General features: G+C 52.1%; 3 protein-coding genes across 4 annotated transcripts in view; 2 read left to right on the top strand and 1 right to left on the bottom strand.

Moving 5' to 3' along the window:
- Positions 1-5,766, top strand: part of LOC126569558 (uncharacterized) — a 33,912-nt gene extending 28,146 nt beyond the window's left edge. Inside the window, exon 2 of the mRNA XM_050226732.1 lies at positions 1-5,766. This exon is cut by the window's left edge and continues 3,351 nt beyond it. Within this exon, the coding sequence (XP_050082689.1) occupies positions 1-3,320 (3,320 nt within the window). The 3' untranslated portion in view covers positions 3,321-5,766.
- A 1,361-nt stretch (positions 5,767-7,127) lies between these two features.
- On the bottom strand, positions 7,128-8,739 carry LOC126581738 (uncharacterized). Its single transcript, XM_050245603.1, has one exon. It carries the CDS (start codon positions 8,729-8,731, stop codon positions 7,892-7,894), a length of 840 nt encoding a protein of 279 aa, XP_050101560.1. The 5' UTR covers positions 8,732-8,739; the 3' UTR covers positions 7,128-7,891.
- Positions 8,740-13,727: 4,988 nt separating this feature from the next.
- LOC126570002 (basic proline-rich protein-like) lies at positions 13,728-16,778 on the top strand. Of its 2 annotated transcripts, none has more exons than XM_050227442.1 (2): positions 13,728-13,857; positions 14,400-16,778. In XM_050227442.1, exon 2 carries the CDS (start codon positions 14,971-14,973, stop codon positions 16,327-16,329), a length of 1,359 nt encoding a protein of 452 aa, XP_050083399.1. In that variant the 5' UTR covers positions 13,728-13,857; positions 14,400-14,970; the 3' UTR covers positions 16,330-16,778. The 2 variants fall into 2 exon arrangements, with proteins under 2 accessions (XP_050083399.1, XP_050083400.1); XM_050227443.1 differs by lacking the exon at positions 13,728-13,857 and adding an exon at positions 14,278-14,303.
- The last annotated feature ends 348 nt before the right edge of the window (positions 16,779-17,126 follow it).

Genomic DNA, 17,126 nt, shown 5'->3' with positions numbered 1-17,126 from the left:
ACCTGAGCATCATTAACGAGCTGCCGAAGAACGTGGTACCGATTAATGACAGTGCCGATTCGCTCAAGTTCCTCGAGGAGATCGAATCGAACCGTGAGAAGTACTACCAAACCGAGCTTGAATCGGAAGTGGTGTACGAGGATCGGAAGGTTGAAGAACGGATTAAGGAAGAGGAGGAGCGTAAAGAGGAAGCGAAAGTTGAAGCGCATTTGCAAGCCAGCGAGCAAGAGTCTACGGTTATAGTGGAACCAAAGCTCGAAGAAGATGTTAAGACAGAGCCAAAGGTTGAGTCTGCCCCGGATGCAGAGCCTTTTACCGAGGAAGAAGAAGAAGAATCGAAACCAGAAGAAGACGTCAAGGAGAGCGAAATGCCGGAGAAATCTCCAATCAACGCGAGCGAGCGGGAGAATGATGCTGTAGATACCGAGCAACCAGTAGCGGATCCAGAAGCTCCCGAAACACCCGAAGTATGTGAACCACGAGAAGTGGTCGCCGAGAAACAACAGGAGCACACGGAGGAAGATCCCTTCAAAGTACCCAGGTGTTTCCCGAAGTATCGAAAACGGCGCTTCTACGATTACGATATGCCCCGATTCCCGAAGAAAGCCCGTCGATCAAGCATCGAAGAGTTTATCAATTGTGATATGACGAAATTCAAAGTACAAACCGTCAGACGAAGCCCGAAAAGCTTGCAGAATCTATTGTTGGATTCACTCAACTCGAAGCCGTTCCGTTACTGGGCGAAGCAGGAATTAGCTCGGCGTCGGGAAGTGAAACAGCAATGCGAACAACCGCAGCAACAGGAGGAACTGCAGCAACCGGAACCACAGCCACGCCAGCAGGAGCAGCAACCGGAACCACAGCCAAACCAGCAGGAGCAGCAACCGCAGGACACTCTGCTGGATCTCTCTGCTAGCCCGGTTGCAATGGAATTGGAGGAAGACACTGTCGATCAGCGATTTGCCGCACAGCTAGTGTCATCCACCGAGTTACCGAGTGTTCCTACGCTCCGCGAACTCTGCTACGAGCGAATCGTAACATCGAATCTGTTCCTACAGCCCGACTCACTCAAAGAACTGTGCGAGAAGGCCATCTGTGTGAACAAGCACCTTTACATCATCGAAGAGATCAAGAATGACCCACCGAGACTGCAGGATCTGTGCAAGTCTGTGCTCAGCGAGACCAACATCTTCATCGACGTGACCGATAACGATGCTGTGTGCATCGTCGAGAGTGACGTGGATGGTTTGCAGTCAATGGATGGAACCTCCTCTGCCGAGTGTGGTGGTGGTCGAGTGTTTATCGTCGAAGAGGATCGTGGCTCGATTGCGGACCTGCTGCGTAACAGTGTGCAGCTTCAGGAGGAAGATTTGCTCGTGGTGCGCCAGGGGTCGGAAGAAGAGTGTGAAGATCATGAGATCTTTCTTGCCAACCTGGGCCCAGAAGAACCTTCGCCGACAAGTGCCGTCAGCAGCGAGCGACAGGTCACGTCGGATAGCGAGAACGATATCTATCGGCGAGTGGAACAGGAGATTGAGAAAATGATGCACACGAGCTCCTCGGAGGACGAGTGTGAGATGCTAGTGCCGGAACCGGAAGTAGCTGTTGCCGAGACGGAGCTGTTTGAGTTTGATGGCGATACCGAGTGCATTCAGTACGAAGAGATCATCCCGGTGGATGAGGAACGTTCGCTGAAACAGCAAACAATTCGAATGCTGCGCGAGAAGCATGCCCCATATAATGCGGATCGACGAAAGACCAGACTACGGTTGCTTCGTAAATACATTGTCCACCAACGATACATTCAGCTACACTCGAAAGCGGTCCCCAGAGAAAGTATCTCTCTACGGGAGCTGATGGAACGGAGAAGGACACTCGCTGCATCTACGGTGGTGCTGGAGCCGGAGCAGGAGCTGGAGCCGGAGCCGGAGCCGGAGCTGGAGCCGGAGCCGGAGCCGGAGCAGGAGCAGGAGCCGGAGCCAATCGAGCAACAGAACGAAGATAGTAACTGTTCCACTAGCTCTAGTAGTAGCTTATCTAGTAGTAGTAGCTCCTCCAGTAGCTCTACGAGCAGTTCATCGTCCTCGAGTTCTTCTTCTTCTTCTTCCTCCTCCTCGTCGTCCTCGCAATCGAGCCACAAAAGCTGTCCACCGGAAGTGGAGGAAACGATCGTGCTGATCGAGAGTGCATCCGAAGAGGAACAGTTACCGGTGCGAGCTGCGAGTCCGATCGAGACAAACAACAACAAAGTTCAGATCCTCCTGCCATCGTCGCCTCATTGTGAATCTCAAACCGAGCTCTTCAGCACAGAGCCAACAAAGTGCGTGGAGGTGAGAAGCCCTGTTCGCGCTACGCTAGTAGATAGCAGTTACGGTTGTAGCACGAGCAGCAGCGCTAGCAACAGCCCAAGCAGTAGTAGCAGGAGCGGCAGCAGCAGCAGGGGAAGTGTAAGCCCTCCCACTAGTTCGCTGACTTCTCGCGGGACTCCATCGACTGGTGATCGTCTTCGATCAGTGATTGTGTCGCCTCGTCTTGGTGACAGCCAGAAGAAGAAAAAGAAGCTATCGTTTGAGGAGAGTTTAATGAGCATCGATCAGATGTACCGCAAACCATCCAGTCCCAATGCCGTAACCGTCCGGGGAGCGGCCGCGTGCTCCAGTCCGTCTCTCGCTGCCTCGGCTCGACCCAATGTGATTGTCAATGTAAACAACAAACGAGAAGTGGCGCGAAAATTGATCATTCCTTCGTACAAGATATTCGATCAACAAACCAGCAGCAGCAGCAACGGGAGTAGCAGCAGGAGCAGCAGGAGCAGCAGCAGCAGCAGTGGAGTAGACGATCACCCTGAGATGGAGGTGCAGCATCTGAATGGACATCGTAAGTCGCAATCGATCGCGATTACAACATCTTCCGATGCGCGGCATCGGCTCGAGTCAAGGGGAAAATCGTTGACACCTCCACGGCACAGAACATCGATCGGCAGCGTGTCACCACCAGCGTACAGTCGGTCCAATTCCGAGCAAGATCGGTCCTCCCAGCGGTCCACGCGGGGTTTGCGGGAGAAATCACGCCAAGCCGCGCTCGTGCGTCGCCGTAGCTGTTGCTGTTCACCCCTCCGACGCTCATCCCCGTTGACATCACCACGAGGAAATGGTACAACAGCATCGCCGCCGGCAGCGGCCACAACAGCCACGCTTTTGCAGTTTATGCAGCGGTCTTCGGTCGTCCCGTACGTGCGCCTCGAACGAAACGATTACGTGGAAAAGCTGGCGGAAAATTATCATCGTCAGCAGCAGCAGCGTAACCCAAGGCCGTCATAGGTTCGTGACGCTCGTTCAAGAGCAATTACCAGGTCGGCCAGAGGGGGATCTAGCGGTGCGCATCGTAAAGACCCGCGATCGTCGATCCCTAGCTTATCCTTGTGAACCATCCAAAAACGGGGTTTTAACGAATGTTTGTAGAGTGTTTTTAGTTCTTTAGTTATTCGGTAAAAAGAAAAGGTTTCTCTAAAGTTAGTTAGCGACAACGTAGGCGAAGGGCAGGCCACCAGAGTTAAGGAACGGCGGGTTCTCCACCGACCTGATAACCGGCCCTCTTCCGCTCCACAACTTGAACTGGAGTGCAGCAGGTCCACGTGGTACCAGAGTGACGATCGTTTACTCGGAAGGGAAGGGTCATCCTGTTTTATCTATTATCACGAGACCTCCGCAAAACAACGTACCGGCATTTCGCTTCTTGGTTCTATTGTTTCCCGGTTCTATGATCATCCGTCTCAAAGGCACTAAAGCACCCCCCGGCAAAGTGCGTAGCTCGAAACATCGATTAATCTCCTTCCCATCAGGTGCCATTTCCGTTGGCAATCCAACCTCAGATTCCTTATTACGACCAAAGACCAACAGGGATTAAGGGCCAAACAAACTACAAAAGGAGGTCACTTTTTCACCTTTTTGTGGTGAACTTCCCCTTCCTGGTGAGTTTTGGTGGGATCGGATGGTGGTGAGTTTTGGTGAGATCGGATGGTGGTGAGTTTGGAGCATAAAGCCGTTTTTGAAATGTTTCATTTTCACCAAACTCACCAATTTGAGGTGAAAAAGGTGCCACGTGCATCCCGAGCCGACCTTGCACCCACATTTTAATGATCTGGGCTAAAAGAAGGGATCATGCGCTTAGTTTCTACGAAAAAGGATTTTCTTGATAAGCTTGATAAGCAGCAAACGATTCCAGAACCATGAAACCCATTCCGTATTTCCGGTGCTATCGAGCAGCATACCGCACCTCCGTGGAAACCTTCTCATCATCACGGGATCAAGCGCTTTGGCGTACTGGATCTTTCTTACAACCACTTCCTTGACCCGAGCTGGCGTTGTTACTGCAAGCCAATGACCTACAGACGATTGACCCGCCAGTCCTCTGGCTTCGCGGACCACTTAGTCCAGTCAATACCAGAGTGCAGAGAACTAGGATTGCGAGTTTTGCCACGAGAAACAACAAAGTACAATGAATTTAACAGAAACCAATGGCGCAGACCCACAGAAAGAGGAACAGAGGAGCCTAGTATCACTCATCTAGTCAGGAAGCACTATGTGGGCCGTTCAGGAGCGTTTAGATGAGAGCGAGAGAGAGGGTGGATTTTCGATCTTTAGGTCTGCTGTCCGAGGACACAGGCTTGCAAAGCGGTTCAAGGGATTAATTAAGGAGCTAATTAGGAATGTTAAGTATTACTTTAACCCACCATAGTTGTAGGGTTAAAGCACCAGACCGGATAGCGGCACGGGGGGCTTACGTGTTTGAGAAAATCACGAATAGTTTTAAAAATGGTTTTACTACATTATTTTATTCACGCAGAACGATATGATTTCCAGGCAGATTTTAGCAAAAGTCTTGTGCAAATATTGGTTAAGCTATGTGTGTTATCGCCGCAAAAAACGGATAGATTTCGAATAGACGTTTATCGTTTTAGCTTTTCGCGGCCTCCAAATGCTACAGGAACCGAACTGCAAACTATAACGTAAATTATTGAAGAAAACATGTCAGTGCCTTCAGGTGTTAATGGAGACGAGAGTAGAGAGCAAAAAGAATGAAATGCACTATACGGCAGCCGACGTAGTGCGTATATTTCGAGCAGGAAATCACTACAAAAAAATCCCATACCAAATACAGCAGATAATCACACGCGAACCACGCGCGCGGTGGTAGGTTACTTTATGCGCTAGGAGCTTGTCTGTAGGAGCATAAACTTAAATGTAGTTCTTAGTCACACACCGACACACACCCACAAACACTGTGCAACAATAAATATATGGGCAAAAGGGTAGCACGCACCGTGTCAGAGAGGCAGGTATTTTACAGCATTTTATAAAAGACACTTTAAATGTAAACCCTCGATGGGCGGGTAGTAGTGGGAGCAACAGACAGTAGCACACATCACAGCACGTCTGGCGTGGCGTTTGAGAGTGTCATTGTGCACGAGTGTTTTAGCGGATGTTTGGGAACAGAAAACGGAGTCTATCGTTCTCGATTCTCCCTCAGCGCATCAACTAAACCCCCTCCCAACCCCGGTAGAGCATAATAGGGAGACTATTATCCTTTCAAGGAAAGTTATTAAGCCGTAGTTCGTGATGCGTGTTGTGAAAAGGGGAAACCGTTTGTGTTTTATCGCGTTTTGCTAGCGTGGCCGATTGTGTAATTCGATGTAAAGCGAACGATTTGTGTGTTACAGGAAAAAACAAATGGGAGTTAATAAAGTGTAAGCTGTTTTTGAATGTTGATTGCAACCGAACCACTGAACCACGCTCAATGTTATTTTACTCTCGATTTTTAGCCCCGATCTGTCTAGAAGTCTAGTGTTCTGACTGGCTGCATTATCGCGCTGACAAATTGAGTCCAAAGAGTAATCCGAAATTGATAATGTTTGCCCCGGCGTGCCCTCCTCCAAACTGCGTAGATTACGGGGCCGAATGACGTCATCCTCGAGGTTAAAACCCAATTTTCAATTCAGATTTCCCACCGAAAGCAGTCATGTTGCAAGTTTCAAACATAAGCAATCGGTTACATTTTATTGATTATCTTGCGTTATGTTTACTCATGAAGCTTAATCTAAATTTCTCCGAAAGCGAGAGACTTATGCTCTCCAGTTTCCGTTGATCATAAAAAAAACATTCTCGAGCGAAGAAGGTACGATCCAGGTGCGATCCTCACGTTTTCCCCGTTCGCGGTCGTACCGAACCGCGATGGTGAATCAGTCTCTTGACAGCTTTCTTGGTGGCCGGTCTCCGTTTCAGTTTCTTCAATGGACCCTTAGTATGCTCCTTCGTTCTGTTCACCTCTAGCAAATTCGTAACCGGCGCACTGGTCCCATCCGTGGTGGTAAGTGTATCGACACCGGATGTTGATGGCGGTTGCCCACTGGCTGGAGCTCCTTTCAACGCCATCACGCGACTCTGCTCCACCAGTAGCTGCACGATCGATCTTTCGGGATAGATCAAACTTCCCACTGACGCCTCTAGGAAGGTGAGATAAAGGCAAATTAACACCGTCAGACGCATCTCGCTGGTGAGGTGAAGGGCGAGGCTGGCTCAAAGGATAACGCGGTTCACGGAATCGAATCCAACACGTTGTTGTGTCGACGAAGAGGACGATCTCACTTGTCTGTACGATCCTGTCAAGGAATTGATACGGAATGACTCGCAATTTCGTGCAACGTGAACGGGATGCTGCCAGTGCCAGTGGTTGATGTCGGTTCTTATCAATTCCGGTCCGGTAGGTGCTCCCTCGCGCGATGAGATAAGCCCACCGTTCTCGGAATCTCAGTAATTGGTCAAGGAATTGCGATTCCTGGCAGCACTCCCGGCATCGTGCCCGCGTGCGGTCAACGCCGTGCCCGACGTGATAACCTACAGGATCACCAGCATTCGCCTATCGCCCTTATCACTCCAAACGGGGAAGCCAGCAGGATTGTATTTTCCATCATACCACATGTGGCTCGTGATCGACGACGATCGAATTCACGTACAGTACGACCGAGGGCAAATGGTGTGCTTATTGTTTATAGATTCTCTACCGAGTTTATTGATTTTTCAACACATTAAACATACATTGTTTTAACAAAACAACAGCGTTGGGCCTTACAACTAGTCAAATGGTGCTCATTGGTTCATAGCTATCTGGTAGGGAATGCACACAGCCCACTGCACTGCTACTGGCGCTGTTCAAAAAAGTCAATCGAAAACGGTGTTGCAACGGCGCGCCATTGGTACGTTCCGAAGAAGGAGCCAACCCGGCCAACCTGACCAAGATGCGCGTGGCCTTCGTAGCCCAGAAACGAATTTCTTTCCCAAAAAAAAACACATCATAAATCCAATCTTATCTTAGCTATCGAGACGGTCGGTGGCTTTGGTCCTTTCACATCACAGCAGTCGCTGCACAACAATCCCGCTCGGCCACTCCGGACACGCTGGCTAGAAGATGGTGGCGGGCCAGCGCCTTCCGTGTTCAAGGTTGCAATAATAATGGCCGGCGTCATCGCCATCGGCATCGCCTGTCCGCTTGGGTGGTGGTGGTGGAAGTGGTTGTTGTTGTTGCTGTTGTGTGGCGGCACAGTCTCCGCAACATGCGACCGCTTGGTGGACCACTTTCACATTAGCGTGGTAGCTGGGGTGGTGGTGGCGGCCGGCGGGTGTGGCAAAGTTTAAAGGCAAGTCAAAGCGAAAACCTATGCGCGTGATCGGTGAGCAGCTTTTTAGGCACCATTTAACTGTAGCAGAGCGCGCCAACTAGCCGGCCAATTAATTTGTGAAAAACCGCAACGTTCGCCTCTGGCCTTCCGACGTGCCAACACAACCCACTACGGCTGATTGGATGACACGCAGCAGCACTCAGCAGGGCAGGTTGATTACGGAAGCTGAGGAACAGCAACAGGCCCAGCGACGGGCTGTTGCATAGGTAGCTGTTGCGGGGCTCCCGGTAATGGTGCAGGTGCTGGGGCTGGTGCGGGTTGCGGCAACTGACCACCGGTTCCAGGAATGCCAGGGAATGGCGCCGAGCTAGCGATCGGGATACCACCGGGCGGTATCTTGTCTCGCGTCACGTAAACGATATGGAGCAGTTTATTCTCATCCTGCATCATCACCGGAATCAGCTCCGAGTTGGCCAGTGGTATGGCGGTAGTTGCCGCTGTTGCATCAACGACGGACGCCGACACCGGTACGATCGGAGTGGTGCTTCTGTTCCGCGCCAGTCGTTCCTGGCGACGCCGTTCGCGTTCCTCCGCTCGCTGCTTAGCGCTCATCCGGGGCGGTGTAGCCGGTTTGGCGTAAGCTTTGATGGCTCCCGCGGCACCGACGATCAGGGCAGCCTTGACCAGCTCTCCGCCGAGGCTCTTCGTTGGGCGACCGTAGTGAACGTTCATGTTCACGTTGTGATAGAAGACCGGTGTTGCCGTGGTCCGCCGCGCACTACTGCTGTACCGGTTCGTCTTCTTCGGTTTAACCGTCACCTCCTGCGCATCGCCAAAGCTCCAGCCGATCGGGCGCTTAGTGACCTGGTTTGAAGGTGAACTGCTCCATCCCCAGCCACGCTTGCGGCGACTCAATGCCACATCAGATCCCGGTCCACCGGACGAGGAGGAAGAGTGGGAGGACGACGAAGAGTGTTCGCGTGGGCCTGGAACGATCGCACCTCCTAAGCACACTTGAGCGAGAAGCACCACATTCAACACCACCAAGAAGCGCATGTTGTCCTATCCTTCTGTGTCCGAACTCGAGCACAGCTGGCCACAAAATGTGAGATGCGAGGCCTGTGGCCAATTTTTTTGGCACGGAATCGCACGGATTTCGCGAACACGGAACACACAGAACGCGTTTGCAGCATAGCCTAATCGAAAGCCTTATCAACTACGAACGCCATTTTCTGGCAGTGGCGGTGGCCTACGATCACATCCGCCGGAGCGCACCACAGAGCAGCAGTGATACGACGAAGGTCACCGTAATCAGCGTTCTAGGTGAACCGTGGCCAACCCTGGCTACACTCGCCGTACACGCCGGTTCCTCACAGATGAGCTTCTGCGGAGTGGAAGGCACACCGGGGACCGGGCGTTTGAGTTTTGATTGCTTCACAATAACGAAATCGTCCGGGTTTTCCTCCTCGTATTGCTCCACGGCCGAGTCCTCTTGCACTCCAAGGAAATCGGGCAGATCCATCACCAGCGTGACCCTTCGCTTCGGTCGTGCATCATCCGGAGTCGGTTTGGTGCTGGTATCCGGCAGTGTGACCGTATCCGCATCGGCATCTGTTCCCGACGATGAAGAAGGTTCTACCGTACTGTCTGCTTTTCCTTTCCTCCCGCGTTTCGGTGCCGGTTTCGGAGGATCCAACACTTTGGCCAGCTTCACGATGCCAACGTTCACAAAGTCTGTCGCGAGCCGATCGAACGTGATCACCGTCCGTGGGTTCGTGTGGCGCGAAGGGAAAAACTCAGCGATTCGATCCTTCAACGCTGCCCACCGTGTGGCCAGCTTCGATCGACGATCCACCATACGCGGATGCACTGGATTCGGTGGCCGTTTCGTGATGTGCTGGAACCGTACGCGGTACAGCGACCGGATGTCCCAGTCATGCACAGCCTGCCCATCGTCTCCGGTGGCCTCTCCGAGCAACACACAGCAACCGCAAGCGACCAACAGCCAAAGGACGGCCACCAGCGGGAAGGGCCTCAGAAAGCTCCACGGAAATCGCATCGCACGGTCGTTAGTCGGCTGGCTGGCTACTATCCTACTCGCGGTCCACTCGCGGCGATCGCTAAAAGAACACTACGGGCATTGCTGCACCTCTAGCGCGGCAACGCCAAGACCGAGCGAGCGAGCGGCCGGAGGCCTACCGTTCGTTGGCCGGAGGCGGGCTTTTGCAACCAAAAAAAAACCGGTCACGAAACTGATTTTCTCGCCGATCGACATTTGGATCGTGTTACGGCGCAACCGGACTGCGGCCCGGAGGGGAGCGATGGAGCGGAGAAGGAAGAAACCGACTGGTGTGCGGGACTGGTAGGGCCGCGGCGTGGTGGTGATTGTTTTGATTTTCATGCCATGCCAGTCGGTCAGTCTCCAGTAGTCCAGTCGAGAGTCCGTCTTGGCACGCCTTCGCGACCTTCGCCGTGATGAAATCGGACACTAACGATCGCCCATGCTAGAGCATCGCATCGCACCGCATGCGTGCATGCATGCTGCATACCTTTCTTGAGGGTCGACGTCTGTGTCGTTGTGTCGATGGCCAGTGGTACTACCTAGCATTATGTTGCACGTACAAATGGAATCCGGAAATCCGGAGCCTTGCAATGGTCCAAGCTGGAGCTGCCAAGAAGATTGCGCCAACGCCACTAGGTTAAGGGCGGTTGCATCAATCAATATATGGAGTAGCTGCGGATAGGCTAAGGGTAACCGGTCCACTCGGTCCACTCTCAGCCCATGTCCCTAGCCGGGGCCAAGGCACGATCGCTCGAGAATGAAAGTAGTACTTCTCTCCGTGAACTACTTGCGAACTGGATCTCCCCGTGCTGGGTCCAGTGCTGAGTGGTCCGACGATTGAGGGATTTAATAATAGGCATGTACCAACCAGAACCTGTTTGTGGTTGCACTCGAATTGTTTGGAATCCGATTGCCATCTGTGATTGTGGCCGCTGAGAATGTGTTTAACATGACCGGTTGGGGGAGGCTTTCTAATTGAAAAAATAGTGTAGCAAATTTATACAACTCCCACTACAGCCATGCGAGCATCAGGATTGACGTGGAAAATTCTCGGGAAAAACCGACGAGACTGTTGTCGCGCAGACCAACCGTGCTTCCGTGGCGCCAGACTGTCTTCAGTTTTATCGATTATTCGCGTCGCGCATTATTGTTGGCACGCGAGCGTTGCTTCCGAACCCCGGAGATGGCACTCAGATGCGTTCCAGCATCCACCGTGGACACAGCATCAAGTGGTAGCGCATTCCGGAGCGAGCGAGTGCCTGCAGTGCAGTGTTAGTGCTTTGCGATGTCGACGCTTGCCACTGGGCGGTCAGTTTGGATTACCCTGCTCCTCCTCCTCCTTTCCCACTACCAACTGGCCGAGAATGGTGGCCCTGGGGTGGAAGCGAAGCTGCGGAATCGTGTCCAAAAGTGGCAGCAACGGACGTGGCGTGCCCGGTTCGGATCACCACCAAGGAAGGATTGGAAATCTGCCTTCGAACCAGAGAAATCGAGTCATCGCCGGCATTATGGACTGTCGCCGCGGGAGGACGACTTCTTCACGTCGGATACGGTACCGAATGCGTACTCCCAGTACCACTATCGACGGTACGGTGATACTCGGTTCAAAGGACATGGCGGTGGCGCCACCGCATCGAGAGGAAGACGCCCAGCAGAATCTGGCAGTTCTAATGCCGCGAGACCAAAACGATTAGCCAACGGACCGCTTTATGATCCAGTTCCCGAGCTGAAAGATTATTTAGATCCCGTCGATTTGATGCTGCTCGGTGATGATCCGAACGTGGAATTCGTTCCCAGCGGAGAGGAGCTTGCGCAACACTATGGTCCGGAGCAGGAAAAGGAACAGGACACTGTGCCAAACGATGTAACCTTTCCGGAGGCAAAGGATAAGCAGAAAACGAGGGAATTCAAAATCGTGTTCCATCATCGAAATCCCCATGCAAATCGGGCTAACACTATCGCGCTATCGATGGTTTGCGTCATCGTTTCAACGATTGTCTCCCTGCATGTCCTGTTATCAGTGCATTCGGAAATGTAATGTTTGTCCGCCTTTCGTCCAGGCTGATGCGAAGATGCAAAGCAAGAAAAAGTGAGAAGCAGAGAGCGAATAATCAGTCCCGTCCAGCCGTGGCTTATCAGCAATCGACACGGAAAGACGCAGTTTGGTTTCGAACGACGTTAAACAGTCGATGGCGAGCTGCATCATCTCGTAGACTGGCTGCACACGATGAAGACTCTCCGTGGAATCCGTCGTGATCTTTGGTTCGTTTGTTTGTTGTTTGCGGTGCTGTGCTTCTGTGGACAACTGGAGTGGACAGTTTTCGGAGCCCCTTTAGCTGAAACCTCCGCTTCCGAAACGACGACGGCAGCGACGGCGAATGGGAGCGCGCTCATCAGTAAACCGAACGTACCGGAACTGGACCCATTCCGGTGGATCGTTTCAAAGTCGGGATCGTTTTTTAAGGGTTAAATAAGCCCAATCTCACTGGAGCTAGTGATAGTATGTGCGTGCGTGCGTGCGTGTTAGAACAGTTTCAATGACTTAAACTGTCCCTTTAAACCGTTCAATAAATAACGTGAAAAGTAAGTTCCGCGTGTAGTGTCGATTTGTGGAATGATGACATAATAATTACAAGATGATAACAGAACTCACTGGCGCATCGTTCGTCCTCATTTATGCTGAAAAAAACCGATTTTTGTGGTAATTTTCGTAAAGAAAAGGGTAATCGTTTCAAGCGTTCTAAGCGTTTCCAGCGATCCAAGGGTTATCTGTTGAATTGTTCCTAAAGTTATGCTTCATTACATTCAAATTTAAAGCCCAACAGACAGTCCGATCAATAAGAGAAGAGGCCTTCCTCGAGCCAAGGGTTATTAGGCTTCATTTAAATGGCTTCGAAACGGAACACAAATGTGGTAATAGTCCAGCTACGTTCTAATTTCATCACTCCAACTACGCATCCGATCGTTAAAGTGGTTATCAGGAAGGTGGTAGCTCTGGCACCAAGTTAAGGCGAGAATGTGACGACCTAAAGACCAGGGAACAGTTAATAGAATTGATCCCCCTTCATACCAGCGGGACGGTGATGGTGACAAGCATCGATTTGATGGATTACTCACTGAAAATGATTCCAATTGCGAGGGCATCGCGGTGGAAAACTATAATGAAGCAAATTACGCCAATCATCACCAAGGCGCAACCATTAACCGCCGACCGCCAACCGCACTACGCGGTGGTGATCCTCCTTCCACCTTGCCATCGGTGTTGAAAGGTGTTGAAACTGTAGGATGATTTACACATTTTTCTATCCTCCAATCACGATGTCGCCAGGAATCTGAAGGTTGCTCCGAACGGGAACATTAAGGAAGGCTAATGTATAAGTCATTTTATGGTGACGCATCTAGACGGTGCGCGTTCTATTAGTTTAACAAGTTTGTTAAGAGATGTATGGCAAAACCGTTTTCCCTTTTTTGTGTGACGCCAATTGTTTTGTCAGATCTCGAACTACATTTCTCTGCGTGTCCTTTCCATTGTCCTTTCAAAGCACCTGGCGATTCGCTATCCCCTTCGCACACTGCTCCTGCTTTGCTCAAAATTGCCGCGCGAATACGAAGGAAAGACGAACGAAGAAATTATCGAAGGTCCTTATTCCTTTTAAGACCTCAACCCGAAAATAGCAACGGCAGAGTGAGAGAAAAAGAGAGAGAGAGGGACGTTTAAGGGTCCCTTTTGGTCTTTGTGCCGCCGTTGCTCCCTCGGCTCACTCACTTCCCGTTCACCAACGCCGTGGTCGCTTGGCTGCGTAACGTCTGGCTTGTCCCCTATTTTGGAATGCTAATCGGCGGGGCCCCGTCGGCTAAGTGTGTTGGTTCAGCTGAGCGTTGTACCTCACTCCCAACCATCATCATCATCATCATCATCTTACCATTACCCAGGCCGGCGTATCCCCGGTGGTGTGCCGATGTGGATATCAACCACACCTCGGTGGTTGAAGAAGGAAGACGGAATCGAGCTCACCCGGAGCCGCTATCGAGACTCCCCAAGTCATTACTCGGTCGACCGTTGGCGGAGCAAGTACTTCGTGCGCGCAAGCTCGTGATCCAGCGCTACAGAGTCCGCGAGGTGAGTTTTTGATAACGGCACAAACGCAAACGCACCAGAGGGAAGATAATGGCCGATGGCCGTGCCAGTGGCCAGTGCACCAAGGATCAGGTAACGCTTATCTGGCCTTAATCCCGGTGTCAGAACGCCGAAGCTCGAGAGCGAGAGGAGCGAGTGTTTATCTTGTTGAAGAAAATTTGGCGTTGAATTCGCGTTACACCACCACCACGTGGGTATAAAATGGTGTCACTTCTTGCTGTATGCAAAGTCGAACCCGTGTTTATAGCGCTGAAAACTGCGCATTGTCTTTCGGACACCATGCTGTGTGGCACTCGGCTACGGTTGTTTACTCATTATCACCTGCTACCGACCTACCTATTGAAGATCATTCGAAAGCCTCCACCAGTAGCCGAGTGTTGAGGCACTGAGGCCTTCATTTGCATGTGATTCATGGTCGCTGCAGCACTGTGTGTACTTCGTTTCGGTGTAGGCGAGATGTGTTGTGCCGAGTTTTCATTTGAGATTCTTATTTTCTTCCCTCCCCCGGTATCTATCTCTTACAGGCCACGGAAAGAGATAAAACGAGCGCCAACAGCATCATCACTAGCGATCGCGAGCCCTGAACCACCGGCTATCAGTGTCAAGAGAAGAAACTGCGGATGTGTACGGGAGCCCAGTCCGCGAGAGTGTGTTAACGAAGGCGATATCGGTGTGAATTACTGCGCTCAGCTACCAGTCGTCAAGTTTCATCTCCATCGAGGGGAATTTTCTCGATTCCCAATCACGGGATCGCCGAGCTGCCGAGTTGGGCCGATAAGAGAGCTTTGGTCTGTCGAGAGTGGATTGTATGTAAATCGCGCCAAACCCCCCAAAGCAGGTGTGGGAGCAGTGTGATCGCGAAACTATTATTAGCTCCCAGCTTGTTGCCGCTTGTTGTGCTGGTTCGCTGACGCTACAGGCTGACCGAAGCACACATTTGGCTGGCGCTTTTCCTCGACTTCGGCAGCACTTGTATACGGGCGGACAAGTGCAGTTTAGAAAAGTGCACAGTAGAGAGTGTGTAACAAGTGGAGTTGGAGCAACGGAAAACAGGAACAAAAAACAGCTAACGAGTACACTCTTGGCCGAGTCGGAATGTTGGAGGCACGCGGTGGAATGCGTCGGATGCGCCTAATGGCTTCGATTAAAAATAGACAACTGTGGGCCGTGTGCTTCGCGGTGTTGCTCTGCCTACCGAACGTGACCGAAGGCCGGAAGGTGGCACTATCACGTGTCACGAAACCGACCGGACACCGTGGTTACGCGAATCCGGACGTCGCGAAGCTGAGCTACTCACCGAGCCATTCGGCACCGCCTGCGGCCGCGAAACCAGCTCCACCCGTCTACTCAGCACCACCGGCTGCACACCCACCTCCGCTGCCAGCACAATCACAACCACAACCACCTTACTCCGCCGGACCATCGTATGGTTGGAATGTTCCCGGGGGACACCCCCCAGGCGGTGGATCGTATGGCGGAGCAGCCGTAGCCGGTGCGGCCGGAACGGGAATCGTCGCCGGTAATGTCTACCGATCGCATGGACACAATGCAACGGGCGGTGGTTTTGGTGGTGGGCTTGCTCACTCTCCACCCGGCTATCCGGTGCAACCGGTACAAGGATTCCCGGGAGCCCCAGTGCAGCATCCCGGCGGCGGTTTCCCAGCGCCCGGATATCAACCGCAACCGGGAGGATACTATCCCCAGCAGCAGCAGCCTTCTGGGTTCCCTCATCAGCCAGGATATGCACCACAGGGTGCTGGGGCTCATTACGATCCCGGACACTATCAGGGACATCCTGGACAAACGGCTCACCATTATGAGCAACCATCGAGTGGTGGAAGCGGAATCGGAACAATTCTTGGTGCTGGTGCGGCTGGACTGGCCGCCGGTGTTGGTGGGGCCGCCCTTTACGATGCGCTGAAACCGAAAGAAGCGAAAGAGGAAGCCACTACGACGACGACAACGGTGGCTGCTGCCGCTGTAACCGCGGCCCCGGCTCCAGACTCCGAAACGCCCGTACCTCTCGCTCCCATGCCCGCCAATCCGAACGGAGATGCTCCGTTGGCTCCGATACCTGTCAACAGTGCGACGGACACACCGCTAGCTCCGATGCCCACCGAAGTCAGCCCAGCGTCGACAGATGCAGCATCCAGCACAACGAGTCCCGCCGATAATCCCCTGGGAATGGCACCGTTGGCCACGATACCGGATTCCGCTGGTGCCGCTTCATCGGTAGCGTTGTCGACCGATGGTAGCACCACCACCACCACGACGGCCCCTAGTGCAGACCTGGAGGCACGCAATTCTGCCCTGAACGTGCAACCGAATCTGTCCGCATCGATGGCGGATCCGGCGAGCGGTGGTGCCACTGGCACCATGATCCGGCAGCTATCATCCTCCTCCATCTCGCTGCTAGCCCTGTTGCCGCTGATTGTGAAGTATCTTCGATTCTAAATCCCACCATCCGTGTCCCACCGGCCCACCCGATGGTGTGGCGTGGGAACAATTGTGTAAATAGTGCGCTGCATAACTTCTGAGCGGCACCGAATCGTTAGGATTTGGGATTTTGGGGAGTAACGGGGAAGGGGATGAACCGAGACCCAGAGAATTATCGAGCAGGGGATGCGTTGTTTTGTCTCTTGATTTTGAAATACAACCGGGGGGCCCCGGGATGTCGTCATTCGTTCTGTTACGTGAGAACGAGAAGAAGATGCCGGTGCCGGTGCGTGCCTTGCATGTTTTTTTGTAGTTTTATCGAGGGTTCGCCCATTGGTGCCAGCGAAGAGGAGTTTGTTTTAATTTAAATTGTAAATGTATTTTGGCACAAACAAAGATAAAGTTATGAGCGAGAGAGAGAAATAAACGAACGAATAAAACCAACTTAATGGTCTTGTTACAAACAATTATTGCGAATGTTTTCAACCTCAAGAAAGAACTACGAAGGTGTACAAAGCAGGAACATTTTCGAAGCGTTTCCACGTGGTAGTAGCTGTTGTAAGGGGTGTTGGTTTTGGTAAACCACTTCGGGAAGAGCCCCGGCACTGCGTACAACATCCGGATATTACGCCGAAACGTGCTTTGGCGCCAATACACGATCGCAGCGCAAAAGCTTCCGTAAACGCGTTCTTCCTGTTGCATTGACCACGTACCCCGTGTTCGCAGATATCGCACAAACGGTCTGTAGATAATTCAATATAATATTATTCAACATCCCGGAACGTTTCACTACAAAAAAGTCCATGTACTACTAT

This window comes from Anopheles aquasalis, chromosome 2 (genome assembly GCF_943734665.1).
Source record: "Anopheles aquasalis chromosome 2, idAnoAquaMG_Q_19, whole genome shotgun sequence".
Taxonomy (NCBI): domain Eukaryota; kingdom Metazoa; phylum Arthropoda; class Insecta; order Diptera; family Culicidae; genus Anopheles; species Anopheles aquasalis.
This window is presented reverse-complemented; position numbering and strand designations above follow the sequence as displayed.